Below are 26004 nucleotides of genomic sequence, written 5' to 3'. Positions count from 1 at the left end.
CAGCAGCTCAAAAAGCAACCCTCACTTCTGACCACAGTTCCCAGAGCCAGTGGCTGCCTCCTCCTGGATATATAGACCCAGCTCTATATACGAATTCAAACGTAACAGACAGAAGAGCAACACCATGTACCAGTACAAGAGGATGAAAACAGACTGTGAATTACCTTCCCTTCTGATACACTGATGGAACACTCATCACCCTGGCACAGGAATTATTCCTAGCCACCTTCCTAAAGGAACCAGCAAAATTAACATATTGGGACTCTGAAGCCCTTTGCAGCTTCACCTATAGAAGAAAAATGCAACCTCTTTTTAAGGAGGACTTTCAAAGCCATCCATCATCTTGCTCTTCATTCTTCTTCCAACATAAATAATGTTAATTAATGTCTTCAATTAAAGGCAACCACTTAACCTGCCATATAATGACAATGACAGGTCCCTGTCAGCAGGAGCTACAAAGCCCTTTAACAGCAAGGTCTCCAAAGAATTTGAATACTGCTCTTCTCGAGGACCTGAGTTTGATTCTTAGCATCCACACTGGTTACTCACAACCACCTGTAACTCCAGATGCAGAGGAAGCTGGCTCCTCTGGTCTCTGGGCACTTGCACAAAGTGTGTACAAACAGACACACACACACACAAATAATAAAAATACATCTTTAAAAATAATTATTATTGTTCCACATCAGGCTTGATGTCGGCTGAGATGAGCTGATTACGCTCCACTCTGTAGAAGCTTTACAACTAACTACAGACGAAGCTCTTCCTCAGCCAGGCCCTTGACTTGCAGGTGGAAAAGGCAGAGGAGCAGTATGAAGAGCACATGGCGCTGTATCACAGGTGAAGAATGCAAGCTCAAGAGCAGTCAGTCCTGGGTCAACACGGTGAAAATTGTCCCACTGCTTCCGACACTCCAACCCTCAGAGAATAAGCTTAGCCGACAGAGCAGTCTCTGGACCGAATCTCAGTACTGGAGGGGGGTTCACTGCCTCCTTCCATCTCTTTTCCAGCTGGAGGGCAGAAGTCCTGTCTTTCTAAAGCCGCTGCTAGCGGCCTTTCCGCTTCTTCATTTTCCCTCCAGCCACCTTGTTCCTCACACCAATAGCGCCCTCCGTATCATCATCATCTCCTGTGTCCTCTCGCTTGCGTTTCTTCTTTTCTCCATGTTCCCTTAACTCCTATGGGACAGCAAAAAGGATGTGACTGAACATGAGTTACTAACATCCTCTGGGATCCCTGGCGTCAGGTCAGAGGTTACCAGCAGCAACGGGTAAGAATCAGTTCCAAATGAACAAAAACGCTGACTTTACACACAGGGACCAAAGCATGAAAACAAAATAAGGCTGGCATAGATGTGACCCCAGTACTGTTGTCACTGGTCATATGACCTGCTGCAGCTTTTCTAGGGGACAATCTGGCATTCTGTAGGAATTCAAACTGACTCTATGTGTACTCCTTCATCAATTCTACTTCTAGAAGTTTAAGGAAACAAGCAAAGGTGCACATACTAAGATATTCCACACAGACCTAGTTAGAGAAGAACATTCATTACTGAAAACTGCATGTGATGAAACTCTCTGTAGCCATTAGAGAATGATCAGTTATTCAAAAGACAACAAAGGCCGAGTTCCTCCATAGTTCTGAGCTCTTTCCAGGAAGCACAGAGCACTTCCAAGGGCTTCCTCTGGAGGCTTCTCTCATGCTGCTACTGCCACTACCCCTACTAGATTCCCGCACGCTTGAGTGGTGCTCAGAATACACTGAAGGTGTTCAAGGCAAACACGTTATTCCCAAATTATGCATGACAGGTGAGGCAAATGCCCAAGTCACAGTCTAGTCATTGCTAGTCTTCTGACCTTGAGGTTGACCTTTTTTTGGGGGAGAGGGCATGACAAACAGTAGAGGAAAATGTGGTTAGCCTGTTCAGACTATACCAACCCAGATTTAGCGGTTAATTTCCCATGGGCCCTCAACCTTCATTTGCCCATCTTGACTATGTAACAAAAAAGCAAGTGTCTGATGAGGGCATAGGAAAGAGCAGGAGAGGCTGGGGAAGGCAGGAAACAGCATACCATTCGGGCAAATCTCTGGGCTTCGTTCACACGTTCTGTGAGCATCATAACCTCTTCGTCCTGTGTTGGAAAGACGGGCAGTTTCTTCCCAATTAAATGCTCTATGCGCTGGAAGAGTTCCACATCATACCTGTGGAAGGAAAATTGGTCTGGCTTTGCTGGGCTCAAAATGCCAGCGTCCTGTGTTGCCTAGTACCGTGGTATCACGTATGATAGAGTATGAGCCAGTTTTTAAAGAGTGCTGAGTATATGATTCCTTCTCAAAGTACAGATAAAAACACAACCTTTGTGCATCGACAATTGGGAAATCCTCCATCACCCACAGTATTATTTACTCACAGAAAAGCACTAGGTGCCCACATGCATTCATATGTAGCAGCCTAATTACACTCAGCTGTACAAAGAAGAGGACACGGGAGACAGAGCATGACAGAGGGAGCTGGGGAAATATGATCAACACACTGTATACATGTGTGAAACTGCTAAGAATAATTTTTTTTTCTTTTTTGGTTTTTCAAGACAGGGTTTCTCTGTGTAACCGTGGCTGTCCTGGACTCACTTTGTAGACGAGGCTGGCATTGAACTCACAGAGATCCGCCCACCTCTGCCTCCCAGAGTGCTGGGATTACAAGCATGTGCCACCTTGCCTGGCTAAGAATAAACTTTTAAAATGAGCCTGCAGGGATGGCTTGCTGGTTAAGAGCACTGACTGTTCTTCCAGAGGACCAACATTCAGTTCCCAACACCCATAACTGTTAGTAACTCCAGCCCCTGGAGATCTGACAACCTCTTCGGGCCTCTGGTACAATGACATGCATGCAGGCAAACACCCATATTCATAAAACATAAAAACGTCAGACACAGTTACTCTACCCCGCTCAGAATTAAAGGGAAGGTCACTGCTCCCCGTTAGCACTGAGAGAAGCAGCAGGTCCACTTGTGTTTCTGCATGACATGACAAGATATATGACATGGCATCTTTCAGAGTAGTTCCTGGTTTTTGTTTTAACACAGCTCTACCATGACCGGATTATCACGTTTTTACCAAGTTTGTTAGGTCAGAGTTGTTTGCATTTCAGAAATTTGAAAACCAGAGATGGGGAGATGATTCAGCTGGTAAAGCGCTTAAGGAGCAAGCATAAAGACGCTCACACACACACCTACATACCTACATACAAAACCACACACACAACATATACACCCATACAACACATACACATACAAGACATACACACACACACACACACACACACACATACACACACGCTGAAATCCAGGAGAGGCAGTCTATATGATTAGTACTGCAAAGGGTAGAGACTCTCCAGAGCTCCTGTCTCTGCGCTGCCCTGTCCCAGTGCTGATTTACTTACTGTGTTACAAAAGTAATGGCCTTTCCAGAGCGCCCAGCTCTAGCAGTTCGCCCTACTCGGTGGATATAATCCTGGAACATAAAAGTAAGTAAATTCAGATCAGAGCCAAGAAAGAATGTGTGCAAAGTCCTGCAGCAGACCCCTCAAAGAAAATACATGCCTTTGCAACATGGAGGAAGTGGCCTGAGAAATTTGCTGAGAAATCAATCTACTTCCATCTGTTTGTTTGTTTAAGACAGGGTTTCTTAGTGTAACAGCTCTGGCTGTTCTGAAACTCACTTTGTAGACCAGGCTGGTCTCAAACTCAGATTCACCTGCCTTTGCCTCTAAAATACTGAGATTAAGGCATGTGCTACACTTGGCTTCTTTATTTTAAAAAACAAAACAAAACAAAACGTTGTGGCACAAAATTCATCTAATGCCTGCTTTCTCTTACACAACGACAAACATACAATTCATCTACATGGCTATGGCAACACTGAATACAGAAAAACACTGGTCAGGAGCTAGAGAGATGTCTCAGCAGCTAGAGAGATGGCTTAGTGGTTAAGAGCACTTGATTGCTCTTCCAAAGGTCCTGAGTTCAACTCCCAACAATCACATGGTGGCTCATAGCCATCTATCATGTGATCTGATTCCCTCTTCTGGTGTGCATTAAGACAGTGCTGTCATATACATAAAATACATGAATAAATACATCTGAAAGAGAGAGCAACAGTGCCTACACAATTATCTGCACGTCACTTCTCTGAACTTTAGTTTCTATTTATAAGTCAGGGCTTGAACAAATACCTAAACTTAAAAGAGTCGTTGTGAAACTCAAATGAGATAGCAACTCAATAAGGAGCCAAGAAAAACAAAGTTCCACCAGGGGTGATCCTGCTCTCCCAGGGGACATTTGTTAATGCCTGGAACACTTTTGGTTGTCACAACCATAAGAGTGTGAGATACCGTCTAGTAGACTTGAGGAATGCTAAGCATACTCTACGCAAACAACAACTCCCAAGACCAAGAATCCACCAAATGCTAACAGTGCCAAGACTGAGGAATGAGGCCAATGTGGTCAGCTTCTGCTGTATTCAGCCCCTGAACTATGACCAGTAATTCTCTCTGGATATCTTCACATTCACATCTGCCAATGCTGCAAATAGCCATGTGCAAATGGTGAGAATATACCAGTCAAGAGCTTTCTTGGCTGTTGCTTTGAGACAGGGTCTCATGTAACGTGTCAACTTGACACAAGCTAGAGTCATCAGAGGATGAAGCCCAGTTGAGGAAACACCTCCATGAGATTAACCGTAAAGCATTTTCTCAATTAGTGGTCCATGGGGGAGGGCCCCTGGGGGTACCATCCCTGGGGCTGGTGGTCCTGGGTTCTATAAGAAAGCAGCTGCGCAAGCTAGTAAGCAGCACCCCTCCATGGCCTCTGTATCAGCTCCTGCCTCCAAGTTCCAGGCCTGCTTGAGTTTCTATCCTGACTTCCTCCAATGATGGATTGTGATCTGGAAGTGTAAGTCAAACCCTTTGGTCACAGTGTTTTGTTGAAGCAATAAAACCCTCACTAAGAGAAGCTCTATCCCACCACTTTCTCATTTTTTGATATTGCACTAACATCAAACACTAACAAAAACACTATAACTAAGAAAAACAACAAAAACACACTATTTAATAAATAAACTTTGGAACTCACCTTCGAATGAGTCGGAATGTCAAAGTTGACCACCACATCCACATGGGGTATGTCCAGACCTCTGCTGGCGACATCAGTCGCTAGAAGAATGGACCGAGCCTTGGCCTTAAACTTATTTAGAGATCCAAGGCGCTTGCTCTGAGAGGAGGAAAACAAATGAGAAAATTAAATTCTGAAAAATGAAGGCATGATGACACACGACATGGAACACAGACACAATAAACACAACAAGAATTTTTAAAATGATTGGACTTCGGTCAAAATAAATATGAAAACAACAAAAAATACTTAAGACTTAGGCTGCAAATGGTAACACAAAATGAGGACTGTTTTCAACACATCAGAAATATAATCAGAATTAGAGACCAGAGAACCTTCATTAATACACTGACTCAAAAGCTGACAAACCAGACCACTGCCTATGAGATATTCTTTCGTGTACATGTATGTTCACGTTTACATGGGAGCACATGAGAATGCACATGAACATGCATGTGGAGACCAGAGACACCCTTGGTGTTTTGACCATCTTTTTGAGACTCCTCCCTGGGGATGGTGAAACGTCTCTCTGATTAAGAACGTTTTCTGCTCTTCCAGAAGATCTGGTTTCCAGCACCCACAGCTCACGCTATCCATAGTTTCAGCTTTCTAACCCAAAGTTCACTGGTTAGGCTGAGCAGGTAAGTGAGCCCCAGGCAGCTGGATTACAGGCACAGGCCACCATACCCAGCTCTGGATGTTTCTGGGGCTCAAACTCAGGTCCTCATGTTTGCATGAATGTACTTTACCAACTGAGCCATCTCACCAGACCTATCTATGAAATAGGCCACTTGCTGTCTGAAAACAAGAATGTAAGCTTACAAAGCTATGCATCAAAACATGTAAGATTAGGAGTTAGGAGCATGCAATGGGCACTGGTGCCCTCTGTGTCTGCTGCACTCATCTATCAACAGAGTTTGCCTGCCTCATCCCAACAGTTCCTGTCAAAGAACGCTTACCTGACTCATCTGCCCATGGAGGGGGATGGCAGTGAACCCGAGGTTTCGGAGTAGCAAAGCAGTTCTCTGAGTGTTGTTGCAAGTGCTGCAGAATATCATAAAGGAATTGCCAGCCAATTCATTGAGAATATAAACCAGATAGGTATCCTAAATTATAAAACAAGTACAAGGAAGAAGGGTTGGAGACCTACAACATGCAGAGAAAGACCAAGCCTGCAGGGTGTCTCAATTATCCGAACCAGCAGCTTTGAGCTTTAAACTTCTTCCCTGCTACTCCCCATATTTTTGGACATGGTGTCTGGCGGGAGTGGAAGGATCCCTGAGTGAATGTGTACTGAGTTGAATGAAGTCCTGAGTTGTTGCTGACATAAAGATGGCCATGAAGGTCCCCAATGCTTCATAGCCATGGGAACAGCAAGCCTTCTGTGATCAGGCGCAGAGTCCCGCCAGAATGCTGATGCTGACAGTGTGTGGAGAAAACGTCAGCCACAGGCTCCCCCTCCGCACTGGGCACAGCCTGAGCCTGCTCCCCGACAGGCCTACTATGGAGACTAGCTAAACCTACTCATGCATACAATAGAATGAATATGCTGACTTTCTCAGCTGTTGTTGGTGAGACCCTATCAGAGTAGAAAGCTCAGCTTTTCTGTGCCTGTACTTTCTTAATTCCCAGTTGCCCCAGCCAGGTCAATCCCTAATCCATGCAGGTTGTGGCAGGTCTCACTATGTAGTCCAATATGGCCTCAAACTTGCTACAAGGCCCAGGCTGGCCTGAACCTATGGTGATATTGCTTCAAATTCCTAGTGCTGGGAACACAAGCATGCACTGCCACACCCGGCTGGCTACGATGAGCTCTGTGAAACAAGCACCCCAATGAATCCTGAAGTCACACACAAGTTCTGTACTCAGCAACCAAGCAAAGCAGCCATGAACCAAGCAGATGAAGGAAAACCGACCACAATGGTGGTCTGGGGAGGGACTCCATTATTATATCAGGGCTTTTACTTTGGGTTAATGCTATGAATTCCTGGCATGCTCACTTATCTGAGATAAACAGAAGCTGAACATGTAGCTCTCAGGTGGTCAAGAGTCGACACAGTCTCAGATGCTTTGGCGGGGACAGGAATGGCAGCAATGAGAAAGTCAACACTTTACCTTAAATTTAGAGGGAATAAAAAGGTAATACTGCTGCAGTTTCTCAACAGTCTGGTACTTAGAGGAAACAGCACATTTCACAGGGTTCTTGAGAGCTGCACGCTGAAGTTTTTGCACCTAAAGAAAACAGAATAACACATCAATTCCTAAATGCTCAATGTTTTCATTTTTATAGCATGCATCCTAGACAGAAACCAAGGGCTTCACCCAAGTTAGCAACTGTTCACATACTAGCTACATCTCCAGTCCTAGTTTTCCACTCTACTTTGAGACATGGTCTCACTTCGGTATTCAGGCTGGCCTTGAACTTACTTTGTGGTCTACACAGGCCTTAAACTTATGATCCTCCTGGCTCAACTTTCCAAGTAACCAGGATACACTACCACACCTGGCTTGTAAATCTTTTTTTTTTTTTTAATAATGCAAATAGGTTCTTACCATATAGATCATCTGGCCTAAAACTCACCAAGATTCACCTGTTCTTGTTTATGTAACAATTCTTATAGAGGAAAACAGGAGTCCAAGCAAATCTCACCTTCTTGGTCATGGTAGCAGAAAAGAGAAATGTTTTCCGATCTCGGGGAATCACCTTGAGGATCTTGTCAACCTGAGGCACACAGGAAGGAATGCCAGTGACATTTAAACTAGATGCCTGTAGATTCTCTTCTGGGACACAGGGAGATGGGGTGGGGTGGGACTGGACTGAGAAACCAAACTCTGGAGGTTTAAGAATTTAAAATACAATTCAAATTTTCAGCTGGAATTTACTGAATATTTACACTATCATACCAGACCAGATGTTATGTTTTTTTTTAAACGCCATTCAAAGAGAAGAACAATTTAAAGCTAAGTGAAGGAAAAGGCCAAAAAATAAACATTACTCAACTAAATAAACAATGTCAGTTTGTCATCAAAGATGGTGAAAACACTGTGGACATACAGAATAACTAACCAAAGGAAACAGAATCTGTGGGTTTAACACTTCTCACCTCTGAAGTCAGTCCTAACTGTATTCTAAAGGTAAGAGGCACCAAGAATGCAGAACAACAGTGGACAGGCCACCGCTCACTGAGGCTGCTACGTGCTCTACAGAAACAGGGGCAGCAGTCTGAAACCGAGAACCAGAGCAGCTCTGGGGAGGACTGATGTTTGAGACTCACCTCTGTCTCAAAATCCATGTTCAGAATCCGGTCTGCTTCATCCATGACCAAGTACTTCAGAGCTCGCAGGTTGAAGCCTTTGGTATTTTCCAAGTGGTCAATCAGTCGGCCAGGAGTAGCTACCAAGAAAGGGTGAGGAGAAAGGATCCAAGGGTGAGAAAGCGATCTACTTACTCCCCCCCAGACAATGAAGACACAGAAAGTTAAGCAGAGGCACGGGTCCACTCCCCAGGCACCACCCAGCAAGGTCGACTTTCTCCAGCGCATCCCGTCACGGTAGTGTTTACCTTTGACGGTGACTCACCTATTACTATATGGGGCTTTTTGGCCAAGGCCAGTGACTGGGACATGGAATCAATTCCACCAACAATGACAGCTACAGAAACAAAGCAAACACAGAAAAGTGATTCTTAATCTTCTCATCGAGCACCTCCCGAGCCAACGCTGGATCTCCACAGAGCTAAAACGCAACACCACTTCTGTAGGTCAACAACATGCTCACAGTGGTCTCTGCTCCTCCCCTTCCCCACTTGTGATGACACCCCAAGGCTCTGCTCCTCCTAGACACTCACCACACTGCACTCCAATAGAAGACCCCAGTGCCTCAAACTGTTCAGAGATCTGAAAGGCCAACTCTCGAGTGGGGGTGAGAACCAGGGCGAACAAGCGCTGCGGAGTCTCCAACAGCGCATTCAGAATGGGCAAAGCAAAGGCACCTGTTTTTCCAGATCCTGTTTCTGCCAACCCGATAATATCACGACCTAGGAGAAAAAGAACAAAACAAAACTCTAATACAAAGAAATGTCCACTGAGCTCCTTCAAAGTTTTCTATAGTGATGATCTGATTCTAGACACAGGGTAGCCCTGATGAATTAAGAGACTGAGTATATGAAAGGATATAGCCTCTTTATTAGATAAGCTAAAATTCAATGATAGGGCAAATACAAAATATGTTTAAGCCAGGCAATAGCAACTTGTGCTTTTAACCCCAGCACTCAGGAGGCAGAGGCAGACAGATCTCTGAGTTCAAGGCCAGCCTGATCTATATAGTGAGTTCTCAGAGAGTCAGGACTACACAGAGAAACCCTGTCTCAAAAAGCAAACAAACCAAAAAGTTTAATTTAAAGCTAATTTTAAAAAATTCTATTTATATGTTCTATCTTTCTGTGTGTGTGTGTGCTCATACTTGTGTGTCCATGGTGTAACTGTGACAGTCAAGAGGATGACCTGTAAGAGTCAGTTCTCTACTTCCATTGTGTGGGTTAAATTCAGAGCATGAGTTTTAGCAGTAAGTGCCTTTAACCACTGAGTGACCTTACCAACACAAATGTGCTTGATTTGATAATGCCCATACAGACAAAGCGAAATGCCAGGCTAACAGAGATCCACGAGCTCTACGTGGAAAGGAAGTCGTAAGCCCCCGGGACGGTTTGGTAAACAGGGAACGTCACAACCAATGGTATTCTTCAGGAAGATAAACGTGGATGAGGCAAGGAGCTGAACAGTGCACGTGATGGAACACATATATAGTCCCAGCTACGTGGGAGGACTGGGGAAACAGAACACTTGGGCCCAGGAGTGTGAAGCCAGCCTAGACAACACAGCAAGAACCCAAACATAAAAACAAACAAAAACTGGAAGAAAATGTGGTGGGTGACAGACAAACTATAGAAAAAACAGTTCTGGGAGGAAGTCAATGCTTCCGGATACAGAGAACTTAATGTTCAGAGAGGTGGCTGCAAGCTAACTAGGCATGCTTATGCCAGCAGGCCTGAGCTCATCTTCCTACAAAACAGGATCATGAAATGCCCACTGCCATAACCAGCCGTGACCCATGAGCATCTTCATACCCTCACTCTTCCCCTTCCTCCATAACGCTTGTGTTCAGCCACCTTGTGTCTTCACTCCTCCTCTGCATGCTCTGCCTTTAATCCTGATACTACACACACACGCATGCCCGCACCAGCAATGCAGACATAGGAGCCATAAATTTTCATCTTGTTACCAATTTCCCAGAGGCATAAACATCAGTTACAATCTATGAAGGGTGTGTGTCTGTCTGTACCTTCATCCCGCATCTGAAAGAAGTTTTGTTGTTGTTGTTGTTTGGGTTTCTCTGTGTAGTCCACCAACCCCTGCTGCCCGAGTGCGGGGAGTAAAGGTATGTTCCACCACCACCTGGCTTCACATTTGAAAATCCTAACAGGTCCAAGTTGTTTTAGAATAAGGAAATGAGGATGATGACTGAACCACTATTATAAAGCAAAAGGGAAAAAAAAAAAACAAAAACAAATAGCGAGAGACAGGTGAGTAAAATACTGTTTTGAATTTAAAGATGACAAGCCAGAGTGGTGATGCACTCCCATAATTCCAGCACCTGGGAAAGCAGAGGCAGGCAGATCTTTTTAAGTTCAAGGCCAGCCTGGTCTACAACAGACGAGGTTAAACAGAGAAACTCTGTCTCAAGGGAAAAAAAAAAAAAAAGAAATTAAATTAAAGATGGCAACAATTCAGCCAGGCATGTTGGTACATCCCTATAATCCCAGCACTCGGAGACACAGAGGCAGGAGTATCTGTGAGTTGGAAGCCAGCCTGGTATACAGATCAAGTCCAAGGCTACACAGGGAAACCCTGTCTCAAAATACAAAACAAAAATGATGACAACTTCAAGCAAGGAGTGGCCAAAGGTGTTGAAAGCTACAGATTAAGTATGATGGATTCTTTCTTTTTTTCTTCTTCAAGATATAGTTTCTCTGTGTAGCTTTGGCTATCCTGGATCTCACTTAGTAGACCAGGCTGGCCTCAAACTGTCAGAAATCCACCTGCCTCTGGCAGACCTGGGGCTGGGATTAAAGGTGTGCACCACCACGCCTGCCTATGGGATGGTTTCTTAAAAATCTCTTAGAGCATAATCACTTAGCCAGTACACGGCATGCAAATGCAGACAGCAGAGCATTGTAGGGGTTTAAAGCTGCCACCCCTCCACTCACTAACACCAACATCTACCCTTCGAGGTGTTAGAATTACAAGCTTGTACCATCATCACACATCCATTCATGGCAGGCATCCTCCTGCCTCTGCCCCGTCAGTGCAGGAACACAAGAGCAGTCCTGTCAGACCCAGATTGTATCTTTATTTTACTTGAAATGTGCCAGCAATAGCTCTTGAAAGTGATACAAAAACGGAGTACAGGGTCACACTGAATCTGTACCAACCTGCATACTTCATTTCAACCTACCTTGCAAGGCCAAAGGAATAGCTTCAATCTGGATCTTGGTGGGTTTTGCCCATCCCAACTGGTCACAAGCTTCACACAATACATCCGTCACACCCTTTCAATTCAGAAAACCATACTTTAGCAAACAGCATCCTCACTTCGCTCCATTTTAAATGCCTTTACAGAAGACATCCTACGGGTGATACATAGCCCTTTACACTGGACATTACAGTGCATCTCAGAATCTACTTTATATAAACACTATCAGGCAGCTCCTCGAGACAATTTCTATTCACCAGGGACCGGGACCAAATGCTTTGCATGTATTATCTCATTTAACCGTCAAACCAGTTCTGACAAGGGGCTGTACCTAGTTTACACGTGTGACTTAGATAGGATACGGATCTACTCCAAGTGGAAAGAAAAGCAAATGGGGATCTCTCAGTACTCAGCAGCATCCTACAAGGCAAATGCACCCGAGGGAGCGTGCTGGGACACCCGAGTTTCTTAAAATCTGAAGAAAGCCTAGGCTAGGCCCCACGGCGACCTAACACACTCCAGGCTGGGACATAAAGTCCCCAAGCCCTGTGAGCCTAACGCCAGCACCACAGAATGAATACCAGCATCACCCATTCTCACCAGGTCTTTAAATGTTTTAGTTTCCTCCTCTTCCGGAGCTGTCTGAAGTGATTCTGAAGGGGAATCATGCTCCTCGCCTGCCGCCATCTTGCCCGTGGACTCCGGAAGTGGGGCAGCGACGCACGGCGTGCTGGGAAATGTAGTTTCACTCTTTCCTAGCGTGCACGTTCTGAGCGCCCCCTGCTGGCTGCTCTGGCTTTGCGGCGCCCACGCAGGTGGGGCTTTGGAGAACAGTTAGGGCTTGAAACCTGTGAGCCAAGAGAAGCGGCTGACGACTTGCTCGTCGCTTTCTGCTGCCCTATGGGTCTCTGCCCCTTTTTTTAAATTGGTTTCTTGAGGCAGGATCTCATTCTGTGTCTTAGGCTTTCCAGAGCCTTGTCTGTCTTCCCTTTGTGTTACCACTTTTCTAATTATTGAAATATAAACGCATGGACGTCACACACTATGTATTCATTACTTCATGTATTTGTCAACTGACAGCCTACCATTTGCTTGGGCTGTGTTTGTGACGTGGCAGGACAGCATCCACTTCCCTTGCAGAGAGAAGGGAGACAACAAAAAACAGACAACAATGGGCCACATTGAATTATGGAAAGTGTGATCATGTAATAAGCCTACATAAAAAATAGGGGAACAAAGCCTTGAGAGAGAGAGTTGTCATAATGACTACAAGACTGGGAAGGTGTCCCTGAGTCAGTGATATCCGAGCTGAGACACCGCTGATAGCAGAAAGGTCACTGTGAGTTCAGGGGGAAACTATTGAAGACAGGAGAATCTGTACATACAAAACTCCTGGGAACAGTGAGATATCTGAAGAGTCACCACTCAGGCTAGCGAGGTCCGATGCCCTCTGCCTACAAGTGCACCCCTGTGAGGAGGCATAGGAGTTCTCAGGGTGTGGGGTGTTCAAGGCAGCACTAACTCTGAAACTGAGGCATTGGAGACCACTGGGTAGCCCTCCCTTTGTGGTGTCTCTTTCTGGAGCAGAGTGTGCTGTTAAAAGGTGTGCGGGTATGTCAAGCAAACCCTTAACAGTAGGGAGGGCCCCAGGTCCGGAGGCTGAGTGGGGAAAGCACAGACTTAAAAAACGTAACTAAGACTGGGAGTGTGGCACATGGCTTTAATCCCATCACTCAGGAGGCAGAGGCAGGTGGATCTCTGAGTTCCAAGCCAGCCTGGTCTTTAGAGCAAGTTTCAAGACAGCAGGGGTTACACAGCATGACCCAGTCTTGGGGGGGGGGGGAGAGGGGGGAGGGGGGAACCGGGGAACCTCTCCATTGTAGTCAAGCAAGGATCCTTTTGTCTATTTTTGGATAAGTCAGACCCAGGCTATTTTAAGACTTCCTCAAGGCACCCAGGGGCTTGTGGCGTGCAGTGACGACAGCATCTTCATGGCTCTGTTTCCTGGTCTATGACCTCCAGGCAAGCATCAGGCCTTCAGCTAGCACCTACCCTAGGACAGCATTTGTGTCGAACTACTGGGGTGACCACAGTGACCACAGATGTGTTCCAAAGAGCAAAGAGTGTTGAGTGCTTTGAGCATTCCCAGAGGCCTGGGGCAGCTTGGAGATATATATATATTCTGGTCACGGAAACAACAGGGGCCCATTCTAGTAACTGAGCCCTGTCATATCCTGTATTTTCAGAACAATAAGAATGCTTAGAAAGGAAATAAATCTAAATAAAACCTAAAACTGATATGGGTCAAAAGCAAGCCTGAAATGACACATTAGATGCAACAGAATCCAAGCAAGGGAATGTTATCTTATTCTGAAAAGTTTTCATGGTTTCAGACACTTATATGCTTATGTTTATATGCTTCCTCTGTCTCTCTCTCATGCATGCACACACATACACACACACACACAAGTCTTAGTATGACAACACATGCCTGTAATCTCAGCTCTCAGGAGATTGAGACAGAGGATTACCATAAGTGCAAGTCAACCATCATGCCTATATGGGTGAGACCCTGTCCTTAAGAACCAAAATATTTTTTTAAATTTTTCAAAATAAAACTTCTGTTTTTAGCTGAAAGTGGTGGCGAATGGCTTTAATCCCAGCAGATCTCTGTGAGTTCAAGGCCAGCCTAGTCTACAAAGTGAGTCCAGGACAGCCAAGGCTACACAGAGAAACCCTGTCTTGAAAAAGCAAAACAATTACATTAACATAAAGACAACATAGTATTCTATTTTAGAATGCTTTCCTCGACTACCTTAAAAATTTGTTTTGCAAAAAAAAAAAAAAAATTGTTTTGCTGGGGCTGGAGAGATGGCTCAGAGGTTAAGAGCACTGGCTGTTCTTTCAAAGGTCCTGAGATCAATTCCCAGCAACATTGTGATGGCTCATAACCCTCTATAGTGAGATCTGATACCCTTGTCTGGTACACAGGCACACATGCAGGCAGAACGCTGTATAAATAAATAATAAATCTTAAAAAAATGTTTTTCCTATTGTTCCTTAAAGCTTTTTTAACAAGTCTTGGAGAGTAGCCCCCCTCATCCACAGGGTATATTCAAGACACACCCCCTCTAGTGGAAGCTAGAACCCTAGAGATGGTGTTTCCCCTCCTCCCTCCCCCCGCCCCGTGTTACAGCTTAATTTGCAAACTAGGCTTAGTAAGAGATAGGCAGTACCTAATAGTATAAGACAACGATTATAATGATACACTGCAATAGAAATTAGATGGGCCAGACAGTGGTGGTGCAAGCCTTTAATCCCAGCACTTGGGAGCAGCAGAGGCATCTCTTGAATTTAAGGCCAGCCTGGTCCACAGAATGAGTTCTAGGACAGCCAAGGCTACACAGAGAAACTCTGTCTCAAAAAAAACTAGAAAAAATTTTTAAAGTTAGGTGGATGTATTCCTCTCCCTCCCTCTCTTCCTCCCTTCCTCTCTCTCTTTTTCATTTGTATCCTGTGGTGATATAAGATGACAGGTAAAGGAAAGACATCATGGCTTTTCTTAGACATATCCAAATAGCTGGCATAGCTACTCTTGCACTTTGGGGCCACCATGACTTGTTCTGATAACCAATGCTGTAAGTGACTAACAGGCACCTAGCCCAAGTAGTGTGGAATACCAAATAATGATAGATAGATAGATAGATAGATAGATAGATAGATAGATAGGGTGATTCAGGTCTCAAGCAGCAATGCTGAGTAGGTCCGTGTGCTCTGTCGTCATGCTAGTTACAGTGGCACATTTACTACAGCTTGCTTACTTCTGGAATCCTCCTTTTAATATGAAGGGGCCACAGCTGATCATAGTTAGCTCAAGTCAGAAAAAGCAAAAGGACTCAGGAGACTGAGACAGAAAGGCCACACGTTTGAAGCCAGCCTGGCCTACATACAGCAAGACCCTGTCCCAAAGAGAAAGATCCACTGTGGGTGCTGGGGTACTGCATCTCAACTATGGGTGCTGTGCTTAGTACTCCCTGTGCTGGAGAAGCGGGTTAGGATGAGGCCTGCTGAGGGCACACAGGACTGCTGTGGCAGGAGTGCGTTGCTGACTCGTGGACCAAAAGCAAAGAGCTCCCAATTCAGGGACATGTGTTCTGGCCAAGAATTCACACAGTCTGCTAAAGTCCTAAAGAGCATTCTCTCCTTTCCCCCTCCCTCCCTCTCTCCCTCCTCCCCCTTCTCTCCTTCCCTCCCTCTGTTACTTTTTCCTCCAGGTGCACCTGTTTATTTTTACACAAAGACATAAATCTTAACTGACCATTCAACAATACAGGCTATGAAGAATTAGAGATTTTCAGAGCTGATCAACATGTTGACTTTATAATTGTAAATGCCAAGAATGCCACTTCACAGAAATAAATAGTACAAGCTGGCACGTGTTTGTCTGCTTGGGGCCATTTCAGAAATTGTTGGAAATTCCTTTACCAATCCCAAACCGAAATACATTAAATAGTCTGTTATAAAATATAAATCAGGACCTGGGCGCCGTGGTGCACTCCTGTAATCCCAGAACACTGGGAGCAGAGGCAGAGGGCTCACTGTGAGTTTGAGGCCAGCCTGGTCTACAAAGAGAGCCCAGGACAGCCAGAGCTGCACAATGAAACCCTATCTCAAAAAACAAAACAAACAAACAAAGTTGTAAAAATCCAGACACAGTAGTACATGGTTTTGAACTTGTGATTATCCTGGGCTACATAGTAAGATTCTGGGAGGAGCAGCCTTAACAGGCCACAGAGGAAGACAATGCAGCCAGTACTGCTGTGACCTGATAGGCTAGGGTCAGAGGGAAGGGGAGGATGACCTCCCCCATGAATGGACTTGGGGAGGGGCATGGGAGGAGAAGAGGTAGACAGGGAGGTGTTGGGAGGGGCTGAGGGAGGGGGGCTACAGCTGGGATACAAAGTGAATAAACTGTAATTTCCAGCATTTACATGGTGGCTCACAACTCTCTATGATTCCAGTCCCAAGGAATCCAATGCCCTCTTCTGGCCTCCTTGGGCACCAGGCACGTACATGGTACACTGACATACATGCAAGCAAAACACTCATACACATAAAATAACGTTTCAAATTTTTCTTTTTGTTTTTGTTCTTTTAAGACAGAATCTCTCTACATAGCCCTGGACCTCACTATGTAGACCAGACTGGCTTGGGACTCATAGCCAGCCTCTCCCTCTCAAGTGCTGGGAATGTGCCACCACACCTGATATAAATCTTTTGATAAATTAATAAATCATCATCTAGTACATCAGACAGTTGTGAAAACCCAGATATGGTGGTACATGATTGCAAATCTGTGGTTATCCTGGGCTACATAGTAAGATCCTGTCTCTAATATACAAAAAGAGATAACAAAAACAATAGTAACAAGCAATTGCTAGATTTCTGAGGCAGGGTAAAGAGACAGAAGTCTGACCTTCCACAGACAGGACTGTGTTTATTAGTATATATAGCAATGGGCAGCCTCTCCCACGGGAAATTGTGGTGTCTGCTGGGATTGGAGGGAGCTGGCTTCATCCTTTTATGGGGGTGGTGTGAGGGGCTTGGAAATGAGGAAGTGATTGTAGCTCTAGCCCACAGTTCTCTCATGCACTCTCTCCTTCCTGAGATTGTTTGCCCAAGGCCAAACAGACTACCTCAGGAGACGGTCTGTCTCTCCAGGCATTCTTTCTGTGCTGAGCAAAGCCGTCTGTAATATCACAGGAATGCCACCAAAGCACTCCAGCAACGACAAGTGAAATGAATGATACCTACAAGATATATCAGATGCTAAAGCATTGCATAATAAGCCTTCCTAGCCTTTCCCTGGGCAGCATGAATGTGTTTTCTACGTCTTGCAAACAAGAACCTTCTGGTCTTTTAAACAGGACCCACCAGATATGTAGGGTGTGAGAAATCCTTCACAACAAAGAGAAAACCTTCCGCATCAGCTCTTTCAGTAGTGCTCCTCACCCTTGTGTGTGTGTGTGTGTGTGTTACTCTGCCAAAAGCAACTTGAAGGAGAAAGGGTTTATTACAGTTCACAGTTCATTGGTACAGACCGTAAAGGCAGGGGAGTAAAAGAATCAGGAAACAGAGATCGTTCCCACAATCAGGACACAGAGATGGACACACACTCAGACCACTCTCTCTACTTAATGAGGTCAGATCCCCTGCCCAGAGAACAGTTCCTCTCACGGTTAAGACGGATCTTTGCACGTCAATTAACATAATCAAAAAAGCCCCCAGGGGCAGGCTGAGAGGCTCATATTCCAGACGGTTCTAGGTTTTGTCGAGTTGACAATTGACGCTACCTGTCCCAGGAAGAAGCTGAATCTCTTGGTCTCGTAAACCAGGTTAAAGTTTGGAGATTTGGAACTCTATTCTAAAGATAGTGGAAAGCTACTGAAGATATGTAGCAGAAATGTGTTTGAGGAGACGCCTTGGTTGAAATGGATAACGGACTGGGGAGAGAGGATGAGGGAGCAGGAGGATCTACTGGCAGCATTCCAAGCAAATGATGGTGGTGTTGTGGACCAGGGTGCTGACGATGGAATTAACGGGAGGGTTGGGCTAGAAATGGGTCCATGAGACGGAGGTTTCTGGCTTGGGTTGGTAGCGAGGAATAGTCACTAGCACAGCTGTAAACACTGGAGGAGGGACAGAACGGGAGCAGGGTGAACAGGAAGGGTGAAGTCCAGAAGGTGTGAGGACGAATCTTCATTGTCAGCCTCCCCCGGTTCAGAATCAGGTAGAAGGGCATACCTGTGGACATGAAGCTTCATTGAAGCTCGGGCTGAGTAGACGCACGGGGCAAAATGGTGGGTGTGAGGAAGGAGAGGAACTCCCACCAGGGGTCTGGATGAAGCCTCTCATCAACAGAGAAACAAGGATTCTAGTGCAATAAACAACAGCTTGGGGGCCTTTCTTTCTTCCTTGTTACAAACCTTCAAATTTCTAGGAATCTCACCGGAAAGCTATTTTCAGGGAAAGGACATGTGCTAAACTCCTTGTGCAATCGTAGTGGCTCCAGATTTTACCTTATCAGATTGTAATTCTACCCAGGGCCTCTCCAGATGCATTCTATAACCTCATGGATCAGAGGAGAGAACAAAGCAGGTGGAGGGAGGATTCTTAGCAAATCCTGTGAGATGTAATATGAGAGCCACCAAAATGCTCAGTATGGTTAGTGTTAAAACAGTTCATTATCGTTCCCTTGAGAAGCTCATGCACATAGTTTATCTTTCTTTCTGAGCACCTCGCTTTCTCCTTAACCATTCTTAAGCTTCTGTTAGAATGTCTTCTGTTGTTATAATGAATGAAAATCCCAACCATTCGATTTTGCTGATGCTGCGGTGAAAACTTTTTTTTTTTTTTTTTTTTTGCCAGATGCTGCGGTGAAAACTTGCTAGCTCAGAGAGGCAGAGAAAGCACCCAGCTGATCTTCCTACTCAGCTCAGGTCCCAGAGGAAAAAGCTAAAAGCTAAGAGCCAAAGAGCTAAAGAGCCACAAGCTAAAGGCCAAGAAGCTGAAGAGCTCTTTCTCCACGCTGCTGTCTCCACTACCCCTCCCTCTATCAAAGTCTCTCCTGACTGCTTAATCCCTGTCAGCTGGTTTCTTGCTCTGCCTCTTGATCTAGGGTTAACTTTATTAAATCTTGTGTACAGAAAGCTCTGGATTTAAAGGTGTGTGCTTGGGCTGGTTGAGCCACACCATAACCAACTGTACAGTAAACAGAAAGTCCTTGGATTAAAGGTGTATGTTAGGGCTGAACCACACCAAACAAAAGACACATTTTTGTTTGTTTGTTTGTTTGTTTACAGTTCACAATCTCAGCTGTCACAATGGGATCAAATATCCTGCAACAATCTTTAATAGAATCTCCATCTCTGCTTCAAACTGGCTAGACCAGTTTACGCAGGAGCTGTGCATCGCGGTTTGGCCTGAGTCATGGTCCCTGAAATACTAAGGGAACTCCTAAGGCTGGACAAAGGGAGGGGTTGAGTCTCTGTTTCACCCCTGAGGCCTTCCTCTAAACCTTAGTGCTATCCCTTGGGCTCGTATCCTGGACTGAATGAGAAGGGAGAAATGATGGGTCTGAGGAGATAGCTCAGTGGGTGAGTTTTTGTTGCACAAAGATGAGAACCCAAGGTTGGCTCCCCAGCACCCGTGTGGAGTGCTGCATGTGGGGCATGTGTCTGCGGCCCAGTGCTAGAGGCAGGGGCGTCGAAAAGGAGGTCTTGAGGGCTCTTTGGCCAGCCATCCTTGGTGAAATAGAAAGCTCCATTCAGTGAGAGAACTGTCCTAAGAGTGAAGTGGGGTGGGCTGGAAAGATGGCTCAGAAGTTAAGAACTAACCCATACTTCTCTTGCAGAGGTCCTGGGTCCAATGACTAGCACCCATTGCAATCACAGAGCTCACAACCACCTGCGACTCCAGCTCCAGGGGTAACTGCTACCTTTAGCTTCCAAGGACACCTGCACTCACACATACACACAATTAAAAAAAAAATAGGGAGCTTGAGAGATGGCTCAGCAGTTAGCAGCACTTGCTCTTGTAGAAAACCTGGGTTCAGTTCCCAGCACACACATGGTGGCTCACATCACCCATAATCCCAATTCCAGGGTATATGATACCCTCTTCTGATCTCCGTGGGCACTAGGCACACATGGCACACATACATACATTCACACAAAATGCTCAGACACAATACATAAATAAATGTAAAAATATCAAGATGTAATAAAATAACCTGAATAAATAAAATAAAAATAAAGCTTAAAAAAATGAAAGCAATAGAGGAAGATACAGATTTAGCAAGGTCCAGGTTCATCGAGAGACCCTGCCTCAAAGAAATGAAAGAAAGAAAGAAAGAAAGAAAGAAAGAAAGAAAGAAAGAAAGAAAGAAAGAAAGAAAGAAAAGAAAGAAAGAAAGAAAGAAAGAAAAGAAAAGAAAGAAAGAGTTGCATGAAGGGAACATTCAGTGCTTGACCTCTGGCCTCTACACGCACAGACATGGATGAGTACACTTGTATGCATGTGCGCAAACCCCACACATGCACACAAAAAGGGACAAAGGAGAAGGCAGCACCAGGAAGATGGCACAAACAGGTAAAAGTGCCTGTTGGAAACCCATGTGAGATGTGGCACGCGTCTGTAATTCCAGCACTCGAGCAGCAGAAGTTGGAGAATTCTCCAGAAGCTCAGGGGCCAGCTAGACTGGAGCACACGGCACAGCCACAGGCAACAAGAGAGGCCCTGCCTCAAAAACAAGGTGGCGGCGAAGAATTCTGCCCAAAGTTGTCTTTTAACCGCCATACATGTATCATTGTTTGTGGGCCATCTCACACACAGACGTGCGTGCAAGCCCCTCGAGGTGCACAAGTGGCCAACCCCAACCCTCCCACCGTCCCTGAGGACCTTCAGCTGCAAGGCTCTGTCCACGGAACACTTAACCAGTGTTCCAGACCCTCCAGACACAGAGCAAAAAGCTCAAGCTAAGGTCTTTGAAACCCACCAATCCCCGGGCTCACCCCAAGCTCAGGACTTGAAATCCCACCAATCCCCACCCTGGAAAGCTCTGCCCCAAGAAACCCTGTGGAAGCTTTTCTCCCACTCAATTCTCTGCTGCTTCTCTTTTGGAGCGGAGGCAGCCGGAGCTACCCTCCTGGGTTTTCCCCTTCCAATAAATCTCTGGTGTGAGGTTGGTTGGATGGTGTGACTTGATGGTATTCCTCAGCTCCCAGCTGCCAGGGTACCTGTCCCTTCAGGGCTATAATACTTACAATGCACACACACACCATATACAAAAATAAATAAACTTTAAAGGAGAGAGCCATCTGAGCAACAACGTTTATCTCTCTGCTTTCTGACTACAGATGCAATGTGACGGGATGCCTCATGCTCCCACAGCTATTTCTTCTAAGTTGCTTATCATCAGGCGTTTGATCGTAACAGTGAGAAAAGTAGTTCACACAGAAGGTGACGGCCATTAGTGAAACCGGTGGTCCTCCGAGGATCCTGCATCGTCCCTGGGCCATCCCAGGTGTGGTGAAGAAGGACAGAGATATCATTGATGTGTCCTTACATTTTTTAATGAGCCTAAGCCAACTTGTTTTTGTCACTTGTATAGTCTACACACCCCCAAAGGGGTCCCCTCCGCGGACGATTTCAACAAGGACTAATCTTTCAACCTCGAAATCTCCCACATTAGCGCTGCAGCACTTGGAGTTCCAGCCCACACTTGCTTCTCCGTCCAGTTTTCAGCTTTGCCACAGGTTCCACATCCGCAAGCCTTACAGACTCTGCAGCTAAGACCTCTGCTTCTCCTCCCTCCCCGTCTGACATCTCACCAGGGTAAGTGCTGCAGGAATGGCCCCTAGAACAGTACCAAGAGGGCTCTGGGTGATACTTGCCCAGTGGAAGTGTGAGAGCAGCGTGCAGGGGAGTGTCCTTAGCTCTAAGTCCGTCCCCGGAGCTTATTTCTTTTATGAGCGTATGGATCATGGGGATTTCTGAACCTGGAGAGATCGGCCTCCTTAAGTGACTGAACAGCCAGTCCAGCTGGGAAAGCCACCCTGGGAAAGCCGGGAGATATCGGGTGTAGCATGGATGAGGGTGTGACAGCAAAGCCAGCTCCCTCACCAGGACTGCCGCTTGATCGTCAGGTCATTAGAAAAATAGATGTTTTTAATCTAGGATCCTAACCCAACCCTACCCTAAAGCTGAGATGTAACTAAAACATGGAAGGAAGGTTAGACCTAGTCAACAACGAGCAAGAAATGTGGATGCTGCATCATGGCCCTTACGTCAAAATCCAATCCGCAGAAGCTAGGGTTTCAAGGTCAAGTTCACACCGTTACCTGGGCAATAAAAAGGAAAAGCAGCTTTGACTCATTTCCTGGTTGATTCAGATTCATTATATACAAGTGTTTCCTTTTTAAAGGCATGCACAATTAAGAAAAACGCAGGTTACTAAAGACGGAGGTGTTTATTAAATTCCTTGGCAACCAGATACTGTTGCCATGATGACGTGCTGACATACACGGGCGTTTTGCCATGATGACATTCACAGCAGCGTTGCCACATCTTAGAACAGGAAGTTTTCCAGTATAATGAGCTGACATCAAGATGACTGCAACCAATAAACAAAACAAAACAAAACAAAACAACAACAAAAACAAAAAACAAAAAAAAAAAAACCATGAACTGGAGCTGCTGTGAGAATTCCTCACACTCAGTGATAATTTAGCATCTTTTGAACATGGCAAACGAGGCCATGGTCTTGCAGGAGAAACAAGCTAATTCCCCTACCCTCCCTTGAAGATACTGCTTGGCTTTCCTCCGTGATGAAAGCAGGATGGTCTCTGATCCTTTCCTCCTGGTCATTCAGAATCTCTAGGCTGGGCTGGTGAGGTAGCTCGGTGGGTAAAGGTACTTGCCGCCAAACCGGAGGACATGAGTTCAATCCCTGAGGCCCACAGGATGGGAGAGAACCAATTCTGCATGAGGCCCTGGCTTTAATTTCCACTTCCATGAAGGATGTTCACCACTCAGGATAAATACTTCCTATTTTTGCTTTAATTGCTTTGCTTCCTGTCTTTCTCCTCCTCCTGTCACCTACTGACTCGAGCCTCCACCCCTCACCTGTTCTCTCTACTCGGCCCTTTTAACTGCCCTTCTTTACACCATTATTTAAGTTATCTTAGCTCGTCCTTCGTAACGTGACCCGCCCTAATGCACCGAGGAAGTGGAGCAAACCCCTAGGATCTCGGTATGACTCTGCAATGTGCACTCAACCTCAGAACCGAGTTTTATTTAGATATTTAGAGGGTTTTTTTCCTTCCCTGACAGGCTCTTACTCAGTTTTCCAAGTTGGTCTGAATTCATGAGTCTCCTGACCCAACACCCATACCTTCAGACAAAACATACTATGCATAAACCAAAAATAATTTTTTTTTCTTAAAAAACAAAGAATTTTAAAAAGAAAGGAAAGAAAAAAGGGAGGGGGCACATTTAGTGAGAGCGGCTTTACTTCAGGAAAGGTATTACTGAGAAATAAGCCTTTGGGAGCTTTGTAGACAATGACGTCACAAGCTAGGCAACTGGGACACTCAAATTGCCTTCCATTCTCCTCGTGTAACTCAGTTTGGCCTCATACTCACTATGAAGCTGATAATAACCCTGAACCCCTGGTTTTCCTACATCAATTTCCCAAGAGCTAGGATTATAGAGGTACAGCATATGCTACCTTTGAAAGAGGCAGAAGAGTAGTAAAAGAATGGGCCAGTTTTAGAGAGGGTTGAGGGAATCTCCACATGGTGGGAAGGGATGTCAGAGCCTCTGTGGAGATGTGTAGTGACGTTCACATCTTCATTAACAGGGCAGGAGCCGGAGGTACCGCCATAGGGAGACTAATGATATCTGTGATTCAGTTTCCGTCCCTAAGGACCTTGGGGTAAGCACAGACATCTTCAGTAAAAGCGGTCGGAGGAGGAGCCACAGACACAACGCTTTCAGACATGCAGGTCAGAGTGAACGCAGATCCAGCGGAAATCACAGGGCAGCTCTTGTGTGACAGGCAGGGATCGCAGGAACACAGGCAGACCTTTCTTTCTCCTCCGTACATCCCACCTGCAACCTTCTTACCCAGTCAGCTTTCATAGTTCTTCAGCGCATGTCATGACCGTCATATTCAAGTAGATCCAAGAGGAGGATGTCTTACAGCTAGGTCCTACACAGTTTAGGAGCGGCGGTGAGACACAGCAAGTGGACATGTGTGGGAAGGGGCTCTGTGGAGCCAGTGGAACTAAGAGGGTAGCATTGAAGGGTCTAAAATTAGGGGATACTTGAAATTTAGGGATGGAGGATAGAAAAAAGCTATCAGGGAAGTTAAGAACCAGAAACATCTATAACAGCTATTGTGAGATTCTAGAGGGAGAGGGAAGTTTTAAGAACTGACATGTGCAAGGCTCTGTGTCTGATCACCAGAACAGAAAACAGAAAGGAAGAAAAGAAGGAAAGGAGAGAAGGAGGGAGGAAACACAGAAGGAAGAAAGGAAAAAGGAACTGGGAAGCCAGGCCTGGGGAGACAGCTCAGGTAAAGAGCTTGCCACCATGGCCTGAGAACCTGGGTTCAGATTCCTAGAAAATAGCTATAACTCCAGCGCTGAGCGGGTGATGACAATTGGGCCCCAAGGGCTAGGTTTCAAGCTAGCCAAAACGGTGAGCTCCAAGTTCAGCGAGAGACCCTGTCTCAAAAAGCAGGTAGAGGGCAATGGAGGAAGACAACTGATACCAACCTCTGACCGTCACAGACACACAGGTGGGTACACATATATGCCACAGGCAACAGTTAATTACTTCTTTCCAAATTAAAATTTTAGAAACTATGTAGTGTCACAACACCATGATCAAAAGCAACTCCGGGGGGAAAGGCTTTATGTAATCTTACAACTCCCCAGGCCACAGGCCCTCACTGAGGGAAAACGGCAGGAACTGAAGCAGGGATGGTGGAGAGTAGCTTGCTGCTTGCTTTTTCACGGTTGGCTCAGCCTGCTGTCTCACTACCCGCACATGAGTGGCCCCACCTGTGGTGGGGCTGGCCTCCCACACCAATCCTTAATCAAGAAAATGCCCCACAGGCCAATCTGATGGAGGCGATACCTCAGTTGCGGTTTCCTCTTCCCAAGCGACTCTAGACACAAACAAACCAGCACAAGGAGTCCACAATGTCAAATGCTATAGGGAAGTTAGAATGAAATGTAAACAATAGATGGTGTTTCCTTGTCTCTCAGGGGGTAATGTCAAACACAAATGGCCCATATGAAGCGTTATGACGTGGCGTTTTTTCTTGTTTAATGGAGCCCAGATTCTTTATTGAGCCTCACACCCATTTACTCACCTAGAAGCTTCCAGCGTGAGTCTACACAATTGGGCTGAAAGTGAGCGCACACCCTAGCTGGAAGGAAAGAAGACCTGACAACCGTGCTCAGTGGTGGTTTTGATGGAATGACATCAAGAAGTTTCATTTCAAAAGGTCAGTTGGTTGATCCAGTATTTTGGTTTCTACTGCTGTGATAAAACACCGTGATGGAAAGCTTGTGCTTCCCAGCCCACCCTCTGGGGAAGTCAGGGCAGGAACTCAAGGCGGAAACTGCAGCCAAGGACTGAGGCAGAAAGAAGCATACTGGGTGCTACTGACTGGGTTCCTCCCTGGCTTGCTCAGCCTTGTTTTCTTATATCCTCCAGGACCCCCGGGGGT

General features: G+C 45.7%; 1 protein-coding gene across 1 annotated transcript; it reads right to left on the bottom strand.

The window, feature by feature from the left end:
* Positions 1-643: 643 nt before the first annotated feature.
* On the bottom strand, positions 644-12403 carry Ddx47 (DEAD-box helicase 47). Its single transcript, XM_021641345.2, has 12 exons — positions 12303-12403; positions 11685-11778; positions 9019-9207; positions 8751-8822; positions 8447-8565; positions 7822-7893; positions 7287-7403; positions 6131-6277; positions 5133-5270; positions 3443-3513; positions 2073-2202; positions 644-1178 (listed from the first exon to the last, which is right to left on the bottom strand). The coding sequence occupies exons 1-12, from the start codon at positions 12387-12389 to the stop codon at positions 1047-1049; spliced, it is 1368 nt and encodes a 455-aa protein (XP_021497020.1). The 5' UTR covers positions 12390-12403; the 3' UTR covers positions 644-1046.
* Positions 12404-26004: the final 13601 nt, after the last annotated feature.

This window comes from Meriones unguiculatus, chromosome 5 (genome assembly GCF_030254825.1).
Source record: "Meriones unguiculatus strain TT.TT164.6M chromosome 5, Bangor_MerUng_6.1, whole genome shotgun sequence".
Classification (NCBI taxonomy): Eukaryota; Metazoa; Chordata; class Mammalia; order Rodentia; family Muridae; genus Meriones; species Meriones unguiculatus.
This window is presented reverse-complemented; position numbering and strand designations above follow the sequence as displayed.